At 47.0% G+C, this 27,479-nt stretch overlaps 1 protein-coding gene and 1 pseudogene across 2 annotated transcripts in view; both read left to right on the forward strand.

The window, feature by feature from the left end:
- Window positions 1–27,479, forward strand: part of GCN2 (protein kinase family protein) — a 352,386-nt gene that overhangs the window by 146,931 nt on the left and 177,976 nt on the right. For both annotated transcript variants that reach the window (XM_087391372.1, XM_087391373.1), the window contains exon 13: window positions 14,972–15,171. In XM_087391372.1, the coding sequence (XP_087247498.1) occupies window positions 14,972–15,171 (200 nt within the window). The remainder of the gene's footprint in view (window positions 1–14,971; window positions 15,172–27,479) is intronic.
- On the forward strand, window positions 23,136–24,086 carry LOC147889129 (uncharacterized; annotated as a pseudogene).

Below are 27,479 nucleotides of genomic sequence, written 5' to 3' on the forward strand. Positions count from 1 at the left end.
TGTCCCATGTATGTTGCCTCAATGACACATATGCTCTCAGCATATCCTCTAAAGTCTGGTTGACTCTCTCCGTCTGACCATCCGTCTCAGGATGATCCCCACTACTCATTCCCAACTCAGTCCTTAGTGTCTCAAATACCGCTGTCCAAAAGTGACCGGTAAACCTGACATCTCTGTCTGACACTATGGATCTAGGCAATCCATGCAGACGAAATATATGTCTAATAAACAAATCCGCTACTTGCGGGGCACTAACAGACTCTCTAGTCGGAATGAAGTGAGCCATCTTGGTTAGACGATCAACCACCACAAGGATAGAATTATACCCTCCTTGTGTTGCAGGTAACCCTACAATAAAGTCCATGGAAATGCTCTCCCACTTACTTAGTGGTATTTCCAAGGGCTGTAAAAGTCCGGGTGGCTTCACCCGCTCGGCCTTATTTACTTGACACGAGAAACACCGTGTCACATATTCATGAATATGCTTTTTCATCTTTGGCCAAAAGAAATCTCGCTTCACGAGATCATATGTCTTCTCGACACCTGGATGTCTCGCACACGGGCTATCATGGCATTGTCGAATGACTCTCTGCCTGAGATCATTCTGACCAGGTACTACAACCTTGCCATTTCTAACTAGCATACCATCCCTTATGGTATATCTTGCATAAGTTTGGCCCTTTCTGGATGCCAGGTCATCCTTTTCAGTTTCCCCGGGTTTTAACACATGAGCTTTAGGCCATAAGCTCTGGACAAACTCGTCCACCTTCTGAGTTTCTCTGATCTCGGTCATTAGAGCACTCTCTAATACCGTGAAACTCAGGTTGTGCATAATGCGAGACAACGCATCAGCTACCTTATTGTCTTTTCCTCTTCGGTACCGAATCGTAAGATTAAACTCCTGCATGAGCTCTGCCCACCTAGCTTGGCGGCCCCTCAAGTCAGGCTGTTTACAGAAATGTTTCAGAGTATCATGATCCACATCCACATAAAACTCTGAACCATACAGATAATGCCTCCATGTTTTCAAAGCATGGATAACAGCATACAACTCCAATTCATGAGTTGGCCAATTCCTTTGAGAGGGAGAAAGCTTCTTGCTTTCGAAGGCTACTGGCCTTCCCTCTTGAAGGAGAACTGCTCCTACCGCAATGCCACTCGCATCGGTTTCTAGGAATAACGGTTTCTGGGGATCAACTATTTTTAACACCGGTCCTGAGACCACAGCTTGTTTTATGGTGTTAAAACTTTCTTGTTGATTCTGTCCCCAAATAAAAGGTACTTTATCTGAGGTCAGATCAGTCAATGGTGATACTATTTCGGAATATCCTTTGATATGCCTTCTATAAAACTGGACAAATCCCAAGAATGATCGCAACGCGGTCAGACTCTGAGGGATTGGCCAAGTTAGTATCGCAGCCACTTTCTTCGGATCCATTTCTACCCCCTGTGGAGTAATTATGAACCCTAGATACTCAAGCCTAACCATACACAGTATAGTTTTCTTTTTATTCACATAAAGACTGGCTTTCCTCAAAGTACTGAACACTATCCTTAAGTGTTCACGATGCTCAGTAATACTTTTACTGAATATCAAGATATCGTCAATAAAATGTACTACGAACTTTCCGATATACGGACGTAGTAAATCGTTCATAAGCATGGCGAAGGTCGCTGGAGCATTGGTAAGTCCGAAGGGCATTACCAAAAACTCATAATGACCAAACCTGCTTCTAAAAGCGGTTTTATGCACATCCTCAGCTCTAATCCGGATCTGATGATAGCCGCACTTAAGATCTATCTTGCTGAAAATCACGGCTCCATGTAATGCATCTAGCAAATCATCAATCCGAGCCATCGGATACCTGTGCTTAACAGTGATATTATTCAATGCTCTGTAATCTATACAGAGGCGAAACGTATCATCCTTTTTCCTCTTTAATATCACTGGCGAAGCAAAAGGTGAGAAACTTGGTTGAATCTGCCCCAACTTGAGGTATTCTTCCAGTTGCCTACGCACCTCCGCTTCTTCAGTAAAACTCATTCTATAGGGAGGTCTATTTACAGGTTCTGCCCCCGGGATCAGTTCAATCTTATGCTGAACTTTCCGCTCTGGAGGTAACCCATAAGGTAGTTCATCCCTAAAACATTCAGAGAACTCCTCTGTTATAAGATTAGCCGGCTTGGCCATCTCACCACTTTGCGTAACATCAGTGCTAGCTGAAGACTCATCTACCGACTCTACCGATGCTATGCAAAGGTATAAAAACTCTACTTGAGCCTTTCTGATTTCCATCATGGAAACCAACGGTCCCTGAGGTATATCTCTTTCACCTCGCAAGACATAAAGCACATCATTCATCTTGAATTGATATACGTGCTTTTTCCAATCAATGGCTGGATTCTTCCTAGAATGCCACGCCATTCCCAGGGCTATATCCGCATGAGCAAGCTTAGTCATTTCAAAATCAAGCTTCTCAGCATAGTCCTGAATCCGAAGCTCCAACTGGGTAACCCTTTGGTCCCATACTTCAGTTGAACTTCCATCAGCCATCCTGACTGTATACGCATAGTCAGATGGACTTGTCTTTAATTTCAGCCTCTTCACGAGCTTGGAGTTAATCACATTGTGAGTTGACGCTGAGTCAAACAACACAATGACATCATGACTGGCCACTTGCCCTTTCATTTTGATTAACTCCGTATCATTGAAGGCTGTATACCCCGTTGCTGCGGGCTTAGATAGGATGTTATCAGGTGCACTCGTCACTAACTTAGTAACAGACACACAGAACAAACAAGGTACTAACCTCTGAGAAGATCCCGCTAGCTGAATCTGCATCTCTTCCGCTCTGGGACTTCCCTGCATCTCCACGTCGCACTCTGAGATCACCATCTCAGCCATCCGACGATCTTTATTACGTGGACAATCTCTCCACTGATGAGGTTGAAGGCAACCAAAGCATAAGCCTTCTCTCCTCGCTTTTTCCCTTTGTTCCGGGTTCAAGGGAGACTTAGACCAAGCCCGGGCTGCCATTGGAGTTACTTTTCTCTTCACTCCAATGGTGGTACTTGGTTTAGGAGTTTCAGCCGGTCTCGCCTGCTTGGCTTGACCACTCGGCTGCGAACCACTCCCTCTACTAGTCCACTTCTTCTTAAACCCAGATTTCTTCGGATACCCATACTGGGTTCCGACCTGTGCAAACCCACTTGGCTTGCTGCCCTTGGCATCCTCGTAGTTCAGGGCTATAGCTATTGCATCATCTAGCGTGTTCGCGTACTTAGCCCGAACTTCCATTTTTATTCGGTCATTCAATCCAAATATGAAATCTTTCACTTGGATTGATTGAGGCAGGGGTTCGTCAACCTTCATTACACTCTCTCGAAACTTATCAGTGTATTCTGCCACTGATAAATTTCTCTGACGCAGGTTCCTATATTGATCCCAAGCTCGGGATGCCTCGTCAGGAGGTAAGAAGTGTTTCCTGAACTCTCTTTTAAACCCCTCCCAGGTAGTGGATGCTATACCGTCTTTTTGTTGTTTAATCCACCACCGATCCGCAGCCTCACTAAACATATGGGTGGCCTCGCGGATCTTTTTGATGTCATTTCTGATCTCACAAATGGCGAACGCCTCGTCCCATTTGTGTAGCTAGGTCTCAATGACATCGGAGCTACGGTCGTTCATCCGACCAGAATACTTTTCCGGTCTGTAATTAGCAATATTTGGCACTTTAGCCTTCCTAGGCTCGACCGTATGGACACTAGACTCCGGTTCCATTGGAGCCTTTCCCTTCTCCTCTCGAGAAGGTCTGGCAGACATACTCTGTAGTACTCTCCTAAGTTCGGACTGCCCTGCATTAGCTTGTAACTGCTGTGCTAACAACTGTTGCAAGGCATCTTCCAGCAATGCAATCCTGCCAGATAACGTATGAGCTACTGGGCGCGATCCCTGCTGGGTCGGCCGGACTCCTGATTCACCAGGGTCCCTCCTGGAAGCCCCTTCTTCTGCTTCCATTTAGTTCAATAGGTGTTTTGTTTTGGGGTTTTTTTTTTTTTTTTTTTTTTAAAACACCCTTAGAACACTGTAATCACAAACTGACACTCTGAACACAATTCCCTATACTAGGGAATTCCTGCAATCTGACATGCACACTAATTACGTATTTGACACAGGCATAGTCTCAAGCACAATCTGTCCTTGTTACAGCATCATATTCTATGCATACTTGTCACTTTTCACGCAAACGGAGCATCAGCAAACCAAATCAGGGAAAAAAACATAGAATTGACAGAAGCGACAAAGAGCCTTCCTGGTCTATGAATTCTGATCGAAATTTGTCTGAAGGAACGAATCGAAGACTGGCACGGGTTGGGGTAGCCAGGTATCCCGAAGCCAATCGTCAGCCACCACGCTCCTTTGCTCTTCAAAGATCACCACGTCTCCGTTAAACCCACGAAGGGTGTCGTAATATGTGTTTACGCTCCACGCCTGCACTACGGATTTTGCGCTCCACGCCTGCACTACGCGACCAGACGCCGTCACATATATCCTCGGGTGTCCGTCGTCACGGCACCCCTCTAGTTCGTAGGCCTGTCAATTAGTTACTGGAACCGCAAGTCCTCTGGCAGGCTCTTCAACCCATAGTGCCTTTCAAGACCTCCGCCATAGCCAACGGGCTTCGCAGAAACTCCGAACGCTGAAAAAGCCTGTGCACGACCAGTCTGCGTTCCACTCAGAAATCTCACCGAAGACCTCCACGTTCCTGCGCCACCTACGAATACCAAATGGAACCAACTACCGTCCGTCGACGCAGTACCAACTAGCTTCGTTGAATCGCTGCAATCAGCTCATTCGTTCGTCGACCAGCCAGCCAATACGTTTCTTTCTTCCTTGACTAGCGTCGATTCGTCTCTCTCCTACCTTCCCAACCTTGGGCTCTGATACCAAAATGTAACCAGATTTTACTATCCTAGTCTCTTATTCAGATCACGGGAGTAGCACCTTGATCTTCCACCCAGCCAAACTGCCAAAGCTTCCCAGCAAGAGAGAGAGAGCAATCTCTAAATCACGTAAATCATCAAATTCTCCACTTCTCTCACTAGCCTTGAAAGACCCCAAATCCCTAGATAGATCTAGATGCCACATGTCATCCATATAGGGCCTTCCTAATGCAACACTTCACCCCTCTCTTGGGATGCATTTAATTCCTTGCCCCTAGGCACATTCTTTGCACTAGGCCCTTGGTCTCAGATCTATCTAGTCTGGTGCTATCAGCCCTCACCTAGGACCTTGACATTAATCCCTCCCGATCATTTACATAAAGCGTAAACACATATATTACAAAGATAGATCCTATAAGGGAAATGTCGACTGATTCTTCCGAGGTCATGCTACCTCGGCTAGAGCGTAACACAAGGTCACCTAGGTAAGGAATAGATAGGCAGGGAGCACCAACTCATGGTGAGGCACTAGAAACGATAGTTTCTTGTCCCAAAACCCATCCATGTGGACTCTAGATCTAGTCCCTCTTCAGGATTTGGGTCATGACCAGGAGATCATTTGGGATGTCATGGCATTACGAGAGAGTCTCAGGCAGAGTCCCCGGGCAAGGTCATGGTGGACAGAGGAGATCATGAGCAATATTGGGGTCAAACAAGGGTGTCCTTTATCACCTTTCCTGTTTGACCTTTACATTGACGAGCTCGAGACAGTGATGCAGATACCGGGGGGGGATGGATGCTCTCTTGCTGGCACTCTGATCCAGATATTGCTTTATGCAAATGACGTGGCACTTTTGTCTCCCTCAGCAAAGGGGCTCGAGAGACACCTTGATGCACTACAGTCTTTTTGTGAGTCTCACAGTGCTTTCGCTCGCACTTTTCGGGATCCATGGAGCAAGGGGCTGCTTTTTGACTCCTTGGTCCGCCTAGCGGGGATGTGTGGGAGCCCTTGTTGGGGGCCAGACTTGTCGGATACAGAGTGGGCTCCTGTGGAGCAGCTACAGGCTCTCATGCTATCGTTGATGATTATGTCATAGAGCTCCATGCTTTTGCCTCATAGAATTCCAACCTAGTAAACCACCCGCTTATGCTGGGAGCTGATTACTCTAATATTTTATTCCATTTGGGCATTCCCCAACCTATCGCCCAGCCCTCGCCAGTTAGTCCTTCAACATCATATTAGTACGATTTCAACCACTTTTTAGATACATTGTAGGTGGGTAGCCACACTCATAGTGGACATTGACAATCAGCTCACCCTTGACGCTAAAAGCCCACCTCCTACTTTCTCTATTCAAACTTCTGCAGAACAGTCATTTATGTACAAGATTAAGATGATGGGGAAAGCAGAGGAAGGGTCTGCTCCCCAAAATAGCTGGTATGATGAGGGATGCGAAGGGCCTAGGCAACACTGGCATGTTGAGACCAAACAAGGTCACCCAGATAAGGAATAGATAGGCAGGGAGCACCAACTCGTGGCGAGGCACTAGAAACGATAGTTTCTTGTCCCCAAATATGAGTAAGAACTCTTGGGCACCGCTATAGTACGAATTCCGAAGAGTTATGGATGAAGCTATTAAAAAAGAAATTGCCAAACCCATCCATGTGGACTCCAAATCTAGTCCCTCTTCAGGATTTGGGTAGATTAGTCCCTCTTCAGGATTTGGGTTATGACCAGGAGATCTTTTGAGCTGTCATGGCACTTTATGAGAGAGTCTCAGGCAGAGTCCCCGGGCAGGGTCAGGGTGGACAGACGAGATCATGAGCAATATTGGGGTCAACCAAGGGTGTCCTTTATCACCTACCCTGTTTGACATTTACATTGATGAGCTCGAGACAGTGATGCACATACAGGGGGGGATGGATGCTCTCTTGCTGGCACTCTGATCCAGATATTGCTGTATGCAGATGACGTGGCACTTTTGTCTCCCTCAACAGAGGGGCTCGAGAGACACCTTGATGCACTACAGTCTTTTTGTGAGTCTCATTTTTTGAAGGTCAACCTTGGTAAAACCAAGGTTATGATCTTCAGTACATCTTGAGCTGTCATGCACCAGAAGCAGTTCACGTTTGATGGGTCACGTGTTGAGATAGTTCCATCATACACGTATCTGGGGGTTGTCTTATCCGGACCCATCTTCACTATAAGACCCACGATGCAGGCCCGCCTAGGTAGGGGATACGCTTCATTGGCGAGACTAGAGAGACAATGCTTCCGCTCGCACTTTCGGGATCCACGGACCAAGGGGCTGCTTTTTGACTCCTTGGTCTACCTAGCGGGGATGTGTGGGAGTCCTTGTTGGGGGCCAGACTTGGTCGAATACAGAGTGGGCTCCTGTGGAGCGGCTACAAGATCTCATGTTATCGCGGATGATTCGCGCTAAGCCGTCCATTCCTCACGAGATCATTCAGGCTGAGTTTGGGTCATCCCCCATTATAGCTAGATGCTGCATTTCAGGTCATCACGAATCTGCACTGCGTCAAGGAGTACGGGGATTACACTTCTGGGCGCAGCAGACTACCTTGGCCAGCTTTGTCCTCCTCTATGGCACTTTTAGCGAGGGGGGGGGGGATTACAGATGCTGGTATGCATGCATTGAGAGATGGCTTGAGCGTCTAGGGCTCCACATGGATAGACTCCTTCCCTTCCAACATAGTATGGATGCTTCGTTTTCTCCCCTCCTGTCACACGAGGTCAACCAGGTAATCCGTGAGGATCTCTTGCAGCTACACACATTCTGGACCTGGTTGGGACGGAGCGATGAGCTCCCAATGAAGCTCAGCTTCTACAGAGATCACTGCTTGCACATCACAGAGGAGGGTTTCATCGACCCATTAGGATATACGCAGATCCACCCACCCCACTCATTGAGAATCTCTATTGGACAGTTCCGGGTCTCTTCACATAGACTTCGTATTGAGAGCGGCAGAGCAGAGGGCATACCCAGGGAGAGGCGCATATGAACATTATGTGACATGCAGGAGGGAGACGGAGGAGCACTTCATCTTCAGGTGTCCTGTTTACCATGAGATCCAAGGACATTTCTACTGCCTCTTCAGAGATAGTTTTGGGGTTTTGTCCCGGTTCCTCTCCTACCCAGACCAGAGATGTTTGGCGAGCTTCATCCATAAGGTAGTTAGGCACCACGAGAGGATTCTTCGATCACGAAGACAGGAGCAAACTTCTTCCTTAGCAGACCCTTCTCAGAGCTCCATCACGGAGTTCTTTCTGCCAGATCACATGCACGCCCACGAGACGAGGCTTTGACATGATCGCGATCCAGAGTCAGTGACCCGACAGCTCAGACAGAGGGTTGACGCTCAGATTACACTTGGAGACATCCCCTCTCTGTTCGAGTTGGAGCCCAACCGATAGGGCATACTGTGGCCCTTGTTAGACGCAGAGCTATGACTAGGAGACGTCACAGAGCCGCCACACCCGTGATTAGCCGACAGCACTCTATCGCTGATTTCTTGCCTCCATTGCCTCATCCACCCTGATGTCCTGATGGCGATGATGATGATGATGATGATGATGGTGTTGATTTGTAGTCGACCACTGGCATGATTATGTTGTACTTAGTACTATCATTTTTCATTTTTGCATTCTGCATTCTACATTGGTGTGGATGCTTTCCCCACAGCTTGTTTGTACCAGGTTGCTCACACTCTCATAGACCCATCAGTCTTCCGAAGATTTTCTTTCTTTTTTTCTACCACGCGATGCAAGTCTATCACACGGTAGACTCTCTCATAGCACCAAAGTGCCACCAAACAGGTTGTAGGGTGCCAAATGCAGATCCCTGGCATGTTTTAGAAGCCCTATTGACCCGCGCTAGCCCTTGAGATGTACCATTAGGCTGTGTATTTTTTCCAACGATTTTTTCTTCATCGTCCAGTGTTCACATTACAAATTCTAGAGGTGTGCTAGACACATATAGTTCCCCTACACAGGGTGTATGGGCTTGATGTATTTCAGACTTTGGTCTCATAGTTCATTAAGGTCTTTGACAGACATTAACAAATTGTTTTCCACCTCTGTCCATCTCTTTCTTTCTTTCTTTCTTTATTTCTTTCTCTTAGCCCTCATTGCCCCTCTGCTCCTCCTGCCTCCTTGTCATTTCCTTCTCCCTTCCTTACCCCTCACACCCCTCTCTCCTTGTCCTCCTAACCTTTCTCATTCTCCTCACCTGCTGCTCCCTCCCGCACCTCAGCCTCCTCCCCTCCTAAGCTGCCCCCTCTCTGCCTCTGCTGTTCCCTCCCCTGCCTCTGCTGGTCACTTCCCTACCTCATCCCAACTCCCCACCTAAGCCTCCTCCCCGCCTCTGCTGCTCCCTCCCCCACCTCTACTACCCCCTTTTCGTCTCTGCTATTCCTCCGCCTCAGACCCTTCCTTACCTATGATCACCTCCTATGCCTCTCACCACCTCTCCAGCGCACTTCTCTCTGCCTCTGCTCTCCACCCCCCCTGTGTCACCATCACGCTCTTCTCTTTCCTCTCTTAATCTTTCAAGTGCACCATCCACCACTGCTTCACCCCCACTTCTGCCCTCATATCTTGCACGGACATTGCTGGTGCTGCCTCTCCTTGAACTGCTGCTGCTTCAATCCTCCTATCCCTTGCTGCTGTGCTGCTCCTACCCCACATTGCCTGCTGTTGTACCTCCACATTGCCTACTGCTGTCCCCTCACATTGCCTCACATTACGTGATGCCTGGACCTGTGCATTTTCCTCTCCACTGCCTGGGAACTGTGTCCTCTTCAGCTGAATTCTCCTGCACAGTCGTGCCTATCTCAAGATGGTGAGTTGAGTGCGTAGAGAGGCATGGATAAGTTGACTTTCTCCCTTCCACTTTTTCCTGCGACTTGGACTCTAGGATTCTCTCTCAAGGCTCGGGCTACAAAGAAAGACCAGGGGAAACCCAAAGACAAGAAGGACAAACGAGGGAAAAGGTGTGGGTACGGGTAGTACAAAGGATCTATCCAATACAAGGTCTACTTGTAGTAGTGGAAATCAAGTGGATAGCATCAGGACATACCGCGAGGGGTCCACTTCAGCCCACTCTCCTCTTGGCGGCTTTGTGGCCCGTAAAGCCACTCAGACTATCCCTCTGGACTCACCCTAGTCTTCAACTCTCCCCCTAGGTGACACGCCCTAGGTACCGATGTCATGGCAAACTATGATTGGTTTTTCTCCAGCTCCATCTACCCACCACCTCTATGCTCCAACACAGCAACCCATGGCCCTTGTAGCAAAGCTACAACAATTCTTCATGGAGATACACCACATGTGGGCTAGAGAAGTAGAGCAATAAAGACAGCCACACTCAGGCATGATTTTCTTACGGCGCAAGCAGAGGCCGCTGATCTCTAGAACGAGATGAAGGACCTTCGATGCTGAGTAGATGTAGCCCTGGGTTGCAACTCGGTGTTGCAACTCGGTGGTAGAGGAGCAAATCGCCACAATGCAGACAACTATTGAGGAGACCTCCAAGTGGGTGGATGTTCTGAAACGTGACCGTTTCAGCCACTATACCTGAGCAGCATCAAAGAGCCAATGCGATCTCATCATCAGGGTTCGCAGGGTCCCATGCACTAGCTCTGTCTTCTCAAATGCTACACCTTCGTGAACTCCACCTTGGGGTGCCAAAGCATGGCATCGAGGGGCTTTGTAGGTTGGACGAGACCTTACTAGAGATCAGCCCCTCGTGATATGCTTTAGAAACACCCAGTGTCAACTTGCGGCATTGCTCAAATGCCCAGCTCTCCAATACCACCCACAAGTTCATATGGATGAGGATTTTACTCATCTGTAGTACTAAATCTTTGGGAAGCCCTCAAGGCTCTCCCGACCCAAAAATGCCCGGGGGAGGATGGCTTGACTCCGGCCTTCTTCTGGAACTTCTGGGAGATTATCTCCACCCCTTTTCGTTTAGCTTGCCAGGAGATTTTCGACACAGGCCTTCTCCCTCAGTCCTTGCGCAGGGGGTGGATTTGTTTGATCCCGAAAGGGGGAGATAGGTCAGATATCTGACAGTGGAGGCGGATCACTTTGCTTGATACTGTATACAAGATCCTCGCCAAGGTCTTGAGTTTGTGGTTACGGCCTCATCTTACCGACATCATCCATGACACACAGCGTGGGCTTGTCCAGCAGTGCAGCATCCTAGACAACATCTTCACGTTCTGGAGACAGTGGATTGGTCCAGGGAGGAGTCACAGCCATTGGCCATCCTTCTCTTGGACTTCAAGAAGGCTTATGATAGGGGGGAGTGGTCTTTCCTCAAGGGCACTATTAGGAGATTGGGTTTCTCAGACCGATGGGTCAAAGGAGTTTCAGCACTATACGCAGGGAGCTCTAGTCAGATGATTATCGGAGGACACACAGGCAAGGCCTTTCCTCTCTCTCGCTTGGTCCTCCAGGGCTGCACACTAGCTCCCTTCCTCTTCTTATTTCTAGCGGGTCTCACAGGTGGCGGGTCTCACAGGGTTGAGGCTCCCAATCAGGCAGGAGGAGGAGCTCCTTGACTCAGAGTTCGCAGATGACACGACCTTGTATGTTGAAGGCACCACAGCGAGTCTAGAGAGAGTCAGAGGCGCCTTGGCTATCTATTGTGAGGCCTCGGGGGCACGGATCAACTGGACGAAATCCATAGGCTTCTTCACGGGCTTTGAGGAGACACAGGAGATCCGTGAGTGGGGGAGTGACTTTGGTTTCAAATGGATACCGCGGGGCCAGACAGCGAGATACCTCGAATGCCAAGTGGGTATACACAGCAGATCAGCAAATTGTCCCGGTCCTTGAGAGTGTTCGGCGCAAGCTTCTCTATTAGAGCTCGGCCAAATTGTCCCTCGCAGGTCGTGCCTTAGTGGCAAACCAACTCCTTCTTGCCACTGCTTGGTATATTGCCTCCTATTGGTGCTTCCACAGAGGATGCATTGGGCAGCTCCAATGGTTGGTACGAAACTTCCTCTGGGCAGGTTCAGACGGCATGAGGAACATTAGGGCCCCGAGTAGCTTGGCAAACGGTGATCATGCCGCAGGTACTAGGAGGCTTGGGTATCATTGATCCGGAGATGCAGAGCAGGGCCCTTCTGGGCAAGTTGGTGGTTCGTGGCTTTTGAGGAACACCCCACGCACTGGGGGACAGTGGCAGCCTTCACATAGATGGATCTTCTCAGAGGCCCCCCTTACGGGGAAGGGCTCTTCCCTGATGAGGAGTCTTCACAGGGTTTGGCAAAGACTAGCAGGGGGTCTCATCCGTGCTCCACCCAGATGCAGAGAGGAGTTTGAAGGCCAGCCCCTTATGTGGCATCCAGAGGTCAGAGATCAGGAGGGACGTATGCTTGGGTAGCGGACTCACACTGGCTGGGCACAGTGGGACAGTGGTCCAGTAGGGTCTTTTGGTCGCTGGAGCAGACTACCTATGGAGGCAGAGGCAAGGCTTGACGCCCTAGCGCATCTGAGAGGGGCAGGGCGGCGGATGGGCGAGATCGACTTAGCCATTCCTGAATTCCGGTGGGAAGGACTTCATATTTGGAGAGATAGCAGATGGTTGGGGCAGTTTTTCCGTACTGGTGTTCCCTTGAGGATTTTGATGCAGCGCGGCAGCATGCACCCCGACTTCTTCCATGTAGGACCTGGAGGCCTGCTTCAGCCCCTCACTGGGAGTGACCCTGAGATGGATGGGAGTCTTGATGGGATACACTGGCAGATGATCAGAGTGGTAGGACGCTTGGGGAAGGAGTGGCACATTGATCCTAGTATCCCAGAGCAGGACGCCTCACGATGGCGCCTCTGGCTATGGGAGGGAAGACCCCTGAGGGAGGTCCAGTGGGACCCGGGGGAGTGGTTCTGGCCCTCCAGGGACGGTCTAGCTGAGACGATAGATGAGGTGCCTTTCTTTTTCTACACCACACGGATTTGCAGGACTTCAGATTGACTCGTCGAGGTGGACTCCCTTGAGGGAGAGACATTGGGTGACCTAGAGAGTGCCCCGAGATGTTTGCTCCAGGTTTTGGACGCAGTTGTGGTCCAGCTTGCGACCGAGGAAAATTTCATACTTCTTCTGGCTGGCAGCCCATAGAGGCTTGCTTATCGGCCTGTGGTTGGAGCAGATGCCAGTGGAGGGGCAGTGCCACTGCTGCTCAGATGGTGTCCTAAAAACTATCCTACACTGCGTATGGAGCTATCATAGCGCAACGAGGATCTGGATGAGAGCCCTTAGGATCATGACACACATGCAGAGTATACATAGAGACTACACCTGGGGGATGGTGGCTTGGTTGACAGAGGGAGGACACGCATTTCAAATTGATGAGATCTCCCCAGCCTACCGGATACAGTGTTTGGGAGGTGGTAGTGAGCATCCCGGCTTGGAACATCTGGGTGGCTCGATGCAGTCTTGTGATGGGAGAGCACCTGGTTCCACCCTCGGCTACCTTGGTTGCCATCTGGCAGGATATCATTCACACTCTACTGTCCACCTTGGAGCGTGGGACTCTAGGCTCCAAGGCGACTATTGAAAGGCGTGCTCGTTTTTGCAAGGCTTGGCCTACAGGTGTTTTCTACATCTTCACTCTGCGAGGGATTCGCTGGCTGTATAGTCTCCCCACTTGGCTGTTAGCCCCAGTTCTAGAGATCCCTAGGCAATGAGCTAGGCTTCTCTGGAACAAGCCGGTTTTTCTTTCAGCCTTTTCCGGTTTTTTCATACTCATCACCTTCGGGGCTGTTGTCTTGTATGAAATCTTTCAAGCATTAATAGAAGGTTCCTTTCTTTGAAAGAAAAAAAAAAATCTCCTCGTGACAAATGCAAGGTCAAAATATTGCAAAGTGCTTGTGAGAAAGCACAGGAAAATCCTTCAATTGGAGAAGAAAAGAAAGATGAGAATGATTATGTTGATATAGAAGATTTCTAATAGAAGTGGTCTTGTAAATTATATTAGACATGAATACAAATAAGTTCTTATTTTTATCTCTTCAGGTCATGGGAGATTCCGGTGACAATATCAACATTGCATATTTGGAGATCCCGATGTACAGAGGCCTTGGATGGTGGTTCCTAGGTCCACTCTTCCCACACATTGGCCAATATTTGGACGAATATGGTACACCCCTTGGAAGCTAGTTGGGAGGGCATGCATGGGTCCTCCCAGGTTAGCCTCTATCTGAGGGATTGTTTTGCCAAGGAGTGAATGGCTCACCGGTCTCTCAGAGTCCTCCACAAGGTTCATATGCAACTTTCAGCCTCAACCTTGGATTTTTTCTCTTTCTCTTACAGGAGCTTGATTTTTCCCTACTAGTGTGTTGGTTTTTCATGGCTTGCATGATGTACTTCTCCCTTGATCTTTGCTCTTGGAGTTTCTTTCATACTTGCTAGACGTGTTTTCTTTGAAAAAAATACTCTAATGTCTTCCATCTTTTTTGGCCAATTCTTAGCACCTCAAATTGAAATTTTTCATTAGAAATACAGGTTTAATCCTTTTTTACACCACTTTGTGAAAAAGGAGAAATGATTAGTTTACATGCATTTTCATTTCCACTTGATGATCAATAATCTTGGGCTTGAACAAATGTAGGAGCATGAAGATTTAGGCTGTGTTTGGGCTCAAGATAGTGTTGGGTTTGTGGCATTGCATAGAGTCTTCTCTGCAAGAAATATGCATATTTGGTGGTGAAAGATTATATGTGATGTATATGCGTGCAATACAATGGAAGTTGATCCACACAACTTTTGTCGGATTCATGCAAGCTTTTTCGATGTATTTGTAAGCAATACAATGGTAGTTGATCCACACAACGTTGTAGGGTCCATGCAAGCTTTTTGAAGCTCAATGTTGTGATTTCTTGTGAACTAATGTAGAAAATTCTCCTATTCGGAAAACCATATTAAGAGTACTCGATTTTTCTTTGCTATTATAAGTGTCCATTTGGCAATTTTCAATGCTATTTGTACCTATTTTGCAGGCTTGGTTTGAGACGGTGCTTGGTGTTATGAATCTTGGATCAGATTTGGAAACTTCTGGGGAGTGGATATTGAGTGGAATAATGGACAATGCAGAGTCAAGCTTCAAGTCACTTCTTCCCAAAGGCATGATGAGTGATGATATAGACGAGAAGCTAGTAGAAACAACATATTTGTATATTCAAATGGAGTATTGCCCCAGGTTTTGTTCTCGAACGCCATATTAGCAACTCATGGAATTGTATAAAAACTTGAAATGCATAAAATGTATAGCAAAGGGAGTATGACTCCATATCTATTCTTACATTATACATTGTTGACTTAGCTTGCTTGCTGCCCTCTTGGTGCTTATGCCTTTCGCTACTTCACCCATCAGCTGCCTCTTTCTTTTTGGAGTCACAGATCCCAACAGCCAAGAGTTAAGGCACTTAGGGCCACCATGCTACGAATCTTTTCGTCTTGGACATCTGCTCTAGGCTTAGGTGACATTGCATTGTAGCCTCTTCAAAATTTCAGATCACCCTTTTCATTCCTATGTCTGCAAAATGCCAAATAGAAGTCTTTATCCTTACAATCACCCGTAAGTAGGATTTTGGATTTGAAGATTTACATTCCAAGCAAGGGAGGTTGTATAAAGTGTAGCTTCTTTTGTGAAAGCACTACAAGCTACCTCATAGGCATGCTCACATCTTTGAAATGCTTAGTCATCAAATCAGCTCATTCTTGAAACGCATAATTTGTATCCATGTTCATGTTTCTTATTTGACCTATCGTGAGTTGTCTAATGTAGGACCTTGTAGGTCTAGTTTTGGGTTTTTAGGGTTTGGGTGCCACGTCACTTGTTTTGGGGCTGAGTATGTAAGAGAATGCTTGTACCTTCATTTGAATGTGGAACTCACTTGAGTTGCTCATTGTGGAATACAAGCTCCAATCGAGCTTCCGTGCTTGTAGCCTCCTCGTTCCTACATCTTCTCTTCATTATCTGTGGGTTTTGTCATGAAGAGCCATTGTATAAGGTTCATGGAAGCCTCTTCTATTCAAGAGTAGCTCGTTTTTGTTGCTAGAGCACTTTGCCTAACTCACCTTTAGCTTGCTTGAATTAGTTACAACTCATTTTTTAGCTCCAAACAGGTGAATGTAGGCCGAGGTGACAGTTGCAGTTTTTATATCATTTTTACAGATTTTGACTAGGTAAGGTTTGCTACGAGCTGATCCCACAATGCCTGTGCATCATACATCATATTCAGCCGTACAGACCCAAAGATTTGGGAAAATGTTTTTGGATCAGAAACTCCCGAAATTGTAATTTGTTTTTTTTGGAGAAAAAGAAACAAGGAAATTTATGTGCACAGTTGTGTGTACAATCGGCTTACCCTTTATGCAATCATTGTGCAAAAATATGGGATTTTTTGGCCTGTGTTCGGATCCGACATGCATCTTGAGACCCATCATTTGTTGTATTTTGTCATTTCTGTACATTTCAACATGAGATAAGATTTGGTTTAGGTTTTGGTGCAATTGAATCGTATTTTGAGATGAATGTTTAGTGGCATGCATCTCACTGCAACGACATATAACAGTAGTAACTGTATTTCAGTGATTTTGCTGATTTATGCCTCACTTTAGATCACACTCAACAAGCAAAAAGGGTAACCACTCTATTTTTGTTGGTGACTATGCTGTTTTTTATGCATACTAGATTTTGGAATACTTTGCAAGCTTTGTGTGACTTTGGATAGTGCATGTATTTTGGGTATTTACCCTTATTTTGTGATAGTAGTCATTTCATAAGTTTGTTTGCTTCTTGCCATTGTGTCTATGCTTTTTGAAAGATTTGGTTCTATCGTGAAAGACAAGTTGGATGGTACCAACTATTCAATTTGGTCTTTTTGGTCAGAAATATTGTAGTTGGTAAGGGAATTTGGGATGATGTGTTGGGAGATGCTGACACTATCACATACTCCTCACAAGCGGCAAAGACTACAACATCTTTAGGCGCTTCTATCACATCATCGGGTACTTTGAGTATGTCAAGTACTAAGAAGCTGAGGGAATTTGATAGGAGGGATGCACAAGCTTTATCATTGAGTGCATCGTCAATTAAAAGGCACGTCACGAGGAATATCAAGAATGCCAACACACCAAAGAAGGCTTGGGAAACGTGTCACACATGACGGCTCTCAGGAATGAGTTAAATGGACTTAAGATGTAGGAGGGTGACTCCAAGACAAGACACATGTCTGAAATTTCAGATTTGAGGGACCAATTATCTAACATTGATAAATCCATTGAGGATGAGTAATTGCTTTCCATTACCTTGAATAGCCTTGCTCCCTCATATGGAGCTTTTGTTACAGCCGTTAGTATCTCAATTAGTGATGCTACAATCTCATACAATGCGTTAGTTAGATTGTTGCTACAAGAGAAACAAAGAGTGACTAATTTTCCTCATGCCAGGTCTTCACATGAACAAGCATTTGCAGCTAAGGGCAAGGGAAAATTTCAGAAATCAAAGAAGTGTGGTGATGCATCACACAAGTTACAATCAATGGGCAATTGCAACTATTGCCACAAATATGGGCAATTCATTGCAGAGTGTAGAAAGAACACCGGAGATGAAGAAGCAAAGCTCTTCACACGGCAATAGCGATCTTATCACAGAAAAATCAGGTCAGGCTAAAGTCGAAGTGCATTCATACTTTGTTAGGGATGAGGACATAGACTTTGCATTTCATATCATGGAAAAGGTTTCCTCTTCTTTGGATGCTTGTGATGGCATAGGGACAGCAAATATGCACGTTTCTTGAGACAATTAATGCCACATTGTAGATGGCACAATGATTACTTCATGTACCCCAGATGCCCCATTAGCTATCCACCGAAAGGATTTGAATGTTTTGACATCCTGGGTGTGGGTCATGCCCCCATCCAATTTCCAAGTATAAAATTTTAACATCTGCGTGATGTGTACTATGTGCCAGAGCTAAGACGAATTCGCTCTCAATTAGTGCAATTGACAACCAAAAAGTGGCCATTGAGTTTTATAATGGAGAGCCTAATTAAAGGATTCTTTTAAGGACCTTGAAGTAGTTGCTAGTGGTACAAGGGAAGGTGGATTATGCAAAGCTTGATGCAGATCAGTTTTTGTCACATCAAGCAGTGCAATTTGGCATGCAAGGTTTCGGCATATCTGGTATCATAGCTTGGTGCAAACATGCATCTGTGGAACACATTTGTAGCATAGAGCAGCAGGTGGATACTCTATGTGAGGGATGCATTTTGAGAAAATTCCACCACCTGTCATTCAAGGATAGCTTAGTAACAGTCAAGAAAAACTTGCAATCGGTGCATAGTGATATCGTATGACCCATGAACACTTCTACTTACAAGTGAACTCTCAACTTTGTCACACTCATTGATGACTTTCCAAGTTCACATGGGTGTTTCCCATGAAAAAAAAGACAGAATTGCTCTCGATATTTACGGAGTGTAAAGCATTTGCCGAGAATCAAAGTAGCTGTAAACTTAAGACACGTTGAAGCGATAGGGGGGGAGAGTATATGTCTCATGCCCTCAAAAGGCTGATGGAATCTATAAGAAGTTTACAATATGTTCTTAGCAAAATGGAGTGGCAGAAAGGAAAAGTAGAACACTCATGGAAATAGACTAGATGCTCCACAAAAGCATTGGTGACTTAGAACCTATTTGAGGGATGGCATGGTTACAAGCGAAAGGGGTTTCCAAGTCCACTGTTCCCACACCTTGGACATATTTGGACAGACATGGTACACACTTTGACGGTCATTTGGTTGAGCATGTAGGGATCCTCCAAGGCTGCTTCTGCTAGGAGGATTTTTTCCCTCAAGGAGTGGAGAGGCTGTCCTTTTTCTACACGTTTGAGGAGACATTTTCAGCCTCAGCTCATCTTCTCCAAACTTGGTTATTGAGTAGGGCTTGACCCTCTCCACCAGTGTTCTTCACATGGATGCTTTGCCTTGAGCACTCCGCTCTTGGAATTTTTTCATACTTAATAGAAGTTGGTTGAGAAAAAAGGAAGCTAATAGCCTCATGGCCACTTGAAGTAGAGTCCAAGGTTCCTCACTCTAAGCAGTGGCCAGGAGAAGGTCTTTATGAGTTGGACATGGTTGATTCTTCACACTCATAACCACAAGCCCTTCAAGGCATTTCCGCTCTCCAAATCAGTTATAAAGAACCTTACTTTATTTCTACTTGATGTATTTGAGGGTTTTCACAGGATTCTATCGTGATTTCCTGTATTCTGGTCCTATGTAATAAAATATCATTTTCTTTCAAAAGAAAATAAAAGAAAAGAAAAGAATTTATATCCCCTGCTTTCAGAGCTATATCTATGAAAATGCATTTGGCTCCCCTATTATCTAACTTGGTCCTCAATTGTGGAGGAACCGGAGCATAAAAAACCAAGCCGAAAACTCTGACGTGACAAACCCCCTCTCTTTTCCCATCTCTTTCGCCTCTCGTCTTCCTCCCTCTCTTTTCATTCTCTTTTCAAACTCCCCTTCTTGTCTTTCCCTCTCTTTTCTTCCTCTTTTTCACTTCTTTTCCTCTCTTTTCACATTGCCTTTCTCATTTTCCTTCATCCCCTCTCTCTTCCCCTCTCGTTTTGCATCTTTCCCTTTCTTTTCCGCATCTTTCCCTCTCTTTTCACATTGACTTCCTCATTTTCTTTCCCTCCCTCTCTTTTTTCATCCCTTTTCTCTCTTGCCCTCTCTTTCTCATTTGCAAGTTTTTCCCTTTTTTGTTTCTCTCTTGCCCTCTCTTTTCTCATTTGCTCGCTCAAGTGCCTCTGTGCATCTAGATCGCCAGCCTGAGATGCTCACTATGATCCCCTAGTGCACATGTCCCTTGAGGCATGTGCAAGTCCATAAGAGAGGAAGGGACAACATCCAGACAGCATAACTCAACCAAATGACATCAACAGAAAAAGCCAAGGAGGATCTATGCATCTCATAAAACATATGACAAAGAAAGCCAAGCCACTAAGCCCCATTCGATGAAGAAAGGGAATGAAACAAATGTACCAAAAAGTGTCGCAATCCCCTTCCAAATGAGCCTAGTCTTTTTGCAATCCAAAGGCAATGCTGAATGGACTCCTCAATAGCCAAGCAACACATGCAAGAAGAGGAAGCCCCAAACTTGGACATCAATGATTACAACAATCCCTCTATGAACTGAAAGCCAAAAGAAAAGAGTGAATTTCTATTCTTGAGAGACTTCTAGAGCCTCCTCCAAAAAGTGTTTTGCAAGTCTGCAAGTCTGAAACTCCTCCCAGTGCGTGGCTCTGGAGGGCTTCCAATCCCTAATCAAAGACCAAAGCATCCTCCTCTATATCTCTCAAGAGACCAACAACCTATACCGGGATGCTTGTCCTCGAAAAGGCCCCCGTCCATCTAACCCGGCCATGCCATCTTTCATCTGTAAGGACCCATAAAGCTGCCTCAATGTGCTGAACCTTGCTTTCCCATCCTCTGAGGTGGCAGCCATTCGAAGTTTGCAGTGTTCAGTAAGGATTTCGAAACCTTCCAAGACCCCACAGACGAAGCGGGGCCTCTTTCCCAACTAGACCACTGTAGGTAACCAGAAACCATCATTCCACATGAAAGGCTGCCCCTCAATCTCTTCCTAAGAGAACGGAGGGATCCTTCGAAGAGAACTCTTGAAGCTGCCCCAAGCTTTTAGGATAGCGGCCATAAGAGGGGAGGAGGGCAACCTCAGGTGTGTGGTGGACATAAAGATCCACCAACTTGGCTCTAGTATCTATTGAACCATGAAGCCCACTACATAAAAAATTCTTGATCAATCTTTTGAGCTAAGTGATTGTCACGAGGACGTGAAAAGAGGACGTGAAAAGTGATGTAAAGTATCTTCGTAACTCAACCTACGCTTAACCCAGGGTTAACCATGGTTAAGTGCTGTAATGGTTTGGCCGTGAGGGACTAGCTAGAGGAAGTGCACACTTCCTAGAAATTCCTAAGGGCAAAGTCTAGGTGCACCACTAGGTCCTAGGGGCAAGGCAAAGGCTTTAAAAGAGGGGTCTAAAAGTTGGGCCCAAGGACAACGTTGTCCTTGGTATGGGGGTTAGGACTTTAATGAAGGGACAAATGGCAAAGAGGAGGTTCCATTTGTCAAGCATGTGTATGCATGCCCTTCCCCCACCTTCCATCTCTCTCCCCTCACTCTCCCAGAGGTGCAGGACGTTTTCAGTTGTTCTTGTGCAGTTTTTGAGCTGTTTGAGCTGTTTCAAGCTTGTTTTCAGTCGTTTTAACACAGTTTTGACTGTTCCAAGGCTAGTACGCACTTCTAGGAAGTGCAAGAACTCATTTTTGAACTTTTGGAAAATTTTCCTACGGACTGCACGGACGTCCGTACGGACGTGTTTAGGTGCCTCCAACAGGTGCCCGGGGTTGTCTTTTGTTGTGCTGGACCTTTGTGCACATGTTTTTGGCTGTGTGGTGGCTTCTGGAGCTGTTTTGGACCAGTGCAGGCTGCAGGAGGAACTTTCCCTGTTGCTTTTGGCACCTTCTCTTAGGAGGACTCAGGCACAGATCCCGAGGCAATCATTTCGGGGCAGATCTGTGAACCATCTTTCCTCTACATCTCTTTCTTGTTCACCCTCCGCTCTCTACCTCCATTTCTCTCTTCTCTTGATTGCTGGAAGACACCTGCACCCTGCGGGGAGCTTGGATAGAGGATAGGTGCGAGGAAGGAGCTCGCCCTCTGCCACAGTCAACAGGAGTTGGTTCCAGGTTCGGTTTTTCCTTGTTCTTTCTTGCTTTACAGCTTTTTACAGTGCATGCGTGTTGTGTGCAGTCCTTTCAGGACTCCAACAGGTTCTAGGAAGCACCCAAAGGCAAGGGTGATCGTGTGGAAGGCCTAAGGACAGTGTGGATGCATGTGATAGCCTTGAGGCTGCCTTGAACTCAGTTTGCCAATGGTTTGGATGCTTGAATGCCTCTAAGTTGTGTCAGATCAGAAGTGAATGCCTGAGTATGCCTTGCCAGTGGGAATTCTAGTGGTGCACTGGGATTAGATGCCTTGAAGACAAGTAGAGGATTTGCAGAGAGGAACAGTGCAATGTTGAACCCTTGTTGTATGTACCAATTTCATTCCTAAAGAAATAAATAAATACCGGAAGGGGCGCCAAGTATTTGGGGCCAATGTGGTGTCTTGTACTTGGTTTCATTGAGCAGGGGCACTCTAGCCTCCATCCAGTTATTTCTCAAGCTGTTTCTAAGTGGTATTGTTTAAAGTTAAGTGGTTGGAAATGATGCAATGTGGCTGTGAGTAACGAAAATGCAATGCAAGTTCTAGTCTACTGCCCTTTAGGAAACTGAAGGCCGGTTTCAGTGGTTCCATTGCCGGGACATCACCATCTTCCTACAGAGGTGAGCCCTAGGACTGTTGGGTGAAGACAGCCCCATTGCTTTTTTGTTACAGCCCTACCATCAACAATCATGTCGCACCGCGAGCGATGACTGCCTACCTCCGAGCAGGAAACAGGCAGCTTTGATGAGGAGCACAATACCAGTGAGGGGGAAGAAGAGCAAAATGATGAGGGACAGCATGTTTCTCTCGAGCATGCCACTGAGGATTCGGAGGATGAGGAGGATGAGACAGAGGAGCTTGATCCCAATGCCCTTTTTCAGTTACAAATGCAAAGTGCAGTGGGAGCCCTGTCACAGCTGAACAGACTTTCTTGGAGATTATGCAAGCTTATTCTGGTGGTAATGCTCCCCTTGGAAGCAAAAAGACAGCTAAGAAGAAGCAGACAAAGCATAAGACGACTCAGAGGTGTGTATCTTTCAGTAGACAGCCACCAGAGATGCCCACAGTCACCCCTGTAGCGGGTAATGTCAATACTTTTCATTCAGTTAATCAAGGACAGCAAGTCCTTCCTCAGCCCATGAAGCATCCAGGATATTATGGCGGAGGATCGGTTTTTCAGTCAATGGTGGGACAGCCCATCGAAGGGCTTAGTATGCCTGGTACATACTTCGGTAGTTTCCAGCCAGGACTGCAGAATTTGCAGCAGCATATGGAGGGTGGACTGCCCCCTGCAAATGCCAATATGATGTATGCAAACATAGGGATGCAGCCCGGTATGCAGACAGGGATGCCAGGAATGATATGCAACACTTGGAGTGTGCCACAGATGCAAGGAATGGGATCCAGAATGGTAAACCCCACCATGGGCACAGGCGATATGGTACAGAATATGGGATCCACGATGCCTGCACCATATTTACAGCCCCCAGTAATCTTACTCCCAAAGGTAAGCTGAAAGATTATAAGGAGGGAGGGGCAGCTGTGAAGTTTGAAACCTTCAATGGGATGCAGGATAGATTGAAGGCTCTGACATTTGTGCAACAGTTTGATGCTGCCTATTCCGGTGGTCATTTCACAGAGTCTTCCAAGGTACGAAAGGCAGCCACCTTCTTGAAGGGTAACGCACTCCAATGGTGGACCAATTTGCTTTTGCAGGGTAAAGCCCCTAACACTTGGATTGAGTTCAAGCAAGTTTTCTCATGTGCTTGGCTTACCACCACTTTTGAAGTGGATATAATGACAGCATGGCATAAGCTGGATGCCGCAAACTGTAAGAATCTTGAAGAGTATAACAAAAAGTTCTGGGAGGCCTTATTGCCAGTCAGCTCGTATAGGACCGTATCATTGTCTGAGCAGGTGGAAAAGTATTGTTGTGGGCTGCCAAAGGAGCTTCGTGACTATTGCACCAAGACAAAGGTCTCCAACATATCTCAACTGATTGAGAATGCTACTACAGCCTATGCTCTCATGCAAGGGATGACTCCAGGATCCAAAGGTAAGTAGCAGGATGACTCTTTCACAAAAAGGAAACTTGCCAAGACAACCAAAGTCAAGTTTGATGTGGACCAACGACCTAATAGTAAGCCCAGTACCAAAGAGAGATTGTCTCCTGAGGAACGGCAAGCCCTATTTGAAGCTGGAAAGTGTTTCCTTTGCAAAGAAGAGGGCCATCTGGCCAAAGATTGTCCCAATCGTAAACGGAAACAACCTATGGGAGCACAAGAAGTGAAAAAGGACAGCCACACGCGCTAGGAGATTTGTTTTCCTTTGGTAGAAAGCAGTAATATTGGTATGAATAATTGTAACAGCCAAAAATTGGAGAGTCTCCTCTTTCTAGGCTGCTTTGTTATTTGTAGGATATTTATTCCCTGCTAGCTTTGCATGGTAATTTGCAGGATGGTTCTTCCCTGCTAGTTTTGTTGATTTTTGTATCAGTCAGAAGATGGAGAGTCTCCTCTTCTAGGCTGAATGGTAAATTGCAGAATAAGTAGTCCTTGTTACTGTTGGATTGCTCTTGTTGCCCAGCATGGCTAGAGCAGCACATCCATGTATCACATGCCTGTTTTGGATGCTCTTGTTGCCCGGCATGGCTCGAGCAGTAAATCCCTTTTTTTTTTTTTTGGGGGGCAAAAAGAGACTTCTATTAAGTATTAAAGAAAAACCGTTAGAGCAAGCTACATACGGGATACATCATGCAATTCACGAAAAGCTCAAGAGCCAAAAAGAAAGGATTGAGGCTGATAGTGCCATCTCAATCCGGTAGAAACCTCCGAGAAAAAGGGAGAACCCCTCCAAACTCGGAGAAATATAGTCCTTCTAGAAGAGGCTGCCCGTGAAGGGCCCTGCATGCTAGCCCATATGGCTATCAAAGTGTGAACCATGTCAGTCCAAATACCCGTGAATACCTGTAATGGGTGTATCTAGGTGCCATCAAAGGCCTCAGTACATCTGGCTCCCCAAATGTGCCAAGAGGAAATGCTAGCCAAAATCTCCCAAGAGGTGTCCACTGAAACATGAGAAGCTCTGAAGGGAGTAAGTGGTACATCCTGCAGAGAGCAGGGCTCTATCACCTGCCGGTAGACCGAGAGTGCTCAAGAAGAAGGCTCACCCTCATAAAACACCTGGGGCCCGGTAAGAGATAACCATGCGACCGAGTCCCAAGTCATGAAGAAAGGGGAAGTGTGAAAGATGTTGAGTATCCGAGCAACCCCTTTCCAAACAGTCCTCGCCTGACTGCAGTCCCAAAGGCAATGTCGCACTGACTCCTCTGCACAATGACATCGGGGACAAGTGGGATCAGCCCCAAATCGTGATCTCCACAGGTTCACTACAATCCCTCCATGAATAGAAAGCCAAAAGAAAAGAGTGATCTTTCTATTTCTGAGGGATTTCCAGAGCCTCCTCCAGAAATTTCTACGCAAATCTGCAGTGGTGAAGAAGCTTTCCCAATGGGGGGCTCTGGAGGGAATCCAACCCTGGGTACCCTATCCATCCTGACCGCCTCAGCAGCCGAAGAGGGCTCGTCAGGGAGAGGGGGGATCTTTGCCACCACACCAAACCTCTCGCCAATAACTGAAAGAAGCCGATGATACACTGAGGGAAGACCAGGGAACCTGATGAAAACAGAAACTCCCTGCTTGTCCTCTTCAACTAGGTCAAATCCCAGTTGAAAAGGAAACAAAAAGATCCTCCTGTAGCCTAGAAGTAGAAACCCAACCTGTAGCAGGTCTCTCGTGATGTCCGGGGAATCTAGGCACACCTGAAAGAAACCTCGTCCCGACAAACGAACATCCTTTAGGTGGGGGGCGAGGTCCTGAGGAAGCGCCGACAGCATCCAATCTCTAGCTTGTGACCTGGAGGGGTGTGAGCCATGAATGCGTGCGAAGAGAGTCGTGGAACACTCATGTTCGAAATCCTTTTGCAACTGTTGTAGCTCATCTTTTGAAAAAGTGACAGTTCTCGTGGCCGGTGTGAGCAGAGACGGATTGACTGAATGGGAACCCATTCGTCAATTGAGGTGTGTTGGCCGATTCAAACACAAAAAATAAAAACTCCGTCCGCTTTCCTGAAACCCAGGAGACCCCTATAAGAGAATAGGGGTAATCCAGATGAAGGAGAGGGTGAAGAAGAAGGGAGAGAGAAGAGACCGCGGGGAGGAGGGGAGAGGAGGGGAGGATAGGGGAGAGGAGCAGTGGAGGAGAGGGGGAGAAGAGGAGTAGAGGAGAGGGGAAGGAGATGGGAGGAGAAGCAGCAGCAGGCTGCAACGGGGGGGAAGCAGCAGCAGGTACGGGGGGGGAGCAGCAGCAGGTGCGGGGGGGGGGAGGAGGCTGCAGCGCAGGGGGGGGAGGCTGCAGCGCGGGGGAAGGGGGCAGTGCGGGGGAGAGGGCAGGTAGGAGGGGGCAGCGAGGAGGGAGCAGGAGGAGCAGCAGGGAGTGGGGAGAGAGGCAGCAGGGAGCGGGGAGAGGAGCAGCAGCAGGGAGGAGGAGCAGCAGGAGGGAAGGGAGGGGGCAGCAAGGAGGGGAGCAGGAGCAGCAGGGAGCGGGGAGAGCAGCAGGGAGCAAGGAGAGCAGCAGGGAGGCGGGGAGCAGGAGGAGCGGGGAGCAGCAGCAGTCCGATCGAAAAAGTAAATCCATTTAGTACATGCTAGTTGGTTTTTTTAAAATTTGAACCATGAGGCAAGGATCCAAGTCTAGCATAGATTGGCTGAACCGATTCAGCTTGTGGTGATGCAAGTCTGAAAGGATATCGAGTACCGGGATCTATGTTCCTAGGATCCATTATTGCCATGTGTGTGTGGTTCAAGTTATTGGAGGCGAGTGAACTAGCAAATTTCACTCAGAGTGGTGTAGTCCACTCAGTTGTTGTGCTTTGAGCTGACTTCGGTTGTAGCTCCTTTAGGCTCAGCAAAGCATAGGTCTGGAGCATTGCCTGATGCTTCAGAGGGGGGTAGTTCCTCCACCCCCTTGTCAACAGACAGGCTCACGGTATCTAGAAGTCGCTTGGTGACACATATGTTTCACCCGAGGTATTGTTTGCTGACAATACATCTGCTACGGGACTTCTATGATGAGTGTACTAGTCACTCCACACGGATGATGCATTGATATATGGATGGACACGCGCGCTCTCCTAGACCATATCATCATTGCCGGTGGTTTATGTTTATAGCAACAAACTTGATAGTTTCCTGTTTCAAGAGGAGGGTATGTCACGAGGACGTGAAAAGTGATGTAAAGTATCTTCCCTACGCTTAACCCAGGGTTAACCATGGTTAAGTGTTGTAATGGTTTGGCCGTGAGGGACTAGCTAGAGGAAGTGCACACTTCCTAGAAGTTCCTAAGGGCAAAGTCTAGGTGCACCACTAGGTCCTAGGGGCAAGGCAAAGGCTTTAAAAAAGGGGTCTAAAAGTTGGGCCCAAGGAGAACCAACGTTGTCCTTGGTATGGGGGTTAGGACTTTAATGAAGGGACAAATGGCAAAGAGGAGGTTCCATTTTTCAAGCATGTGTATGCATGCCCTTCCCCCACCTTCCATCTCTCTCCCCTCACTCTCCCAGAGGTATAGGATGTTTTCAGTTGTTCTTGTGCAGTTTTTGAGCTATTTAAGCTGTTTCAAGCCTGTTTTCAGTCGTTTCAACACTGTTTTG

The sequence above is a fragment of the Dipteris shenzhenensis genome, chromosome 20 (assembly GCF_047967505.1).
Source record: "Dipteris shenzhenensis isolate YYH24624 ecotype China chromosome 20, Dip_SZ_1.0, whole genome shotgun sequence".
Classification (NCBI taxonomy): Eukaryota; Viridiplantae; Streptophyta; class Polypodiopsida; order Gleicheniales; family Dipteridaceae; genus Dipteris; species Dipteris shenzhenensis.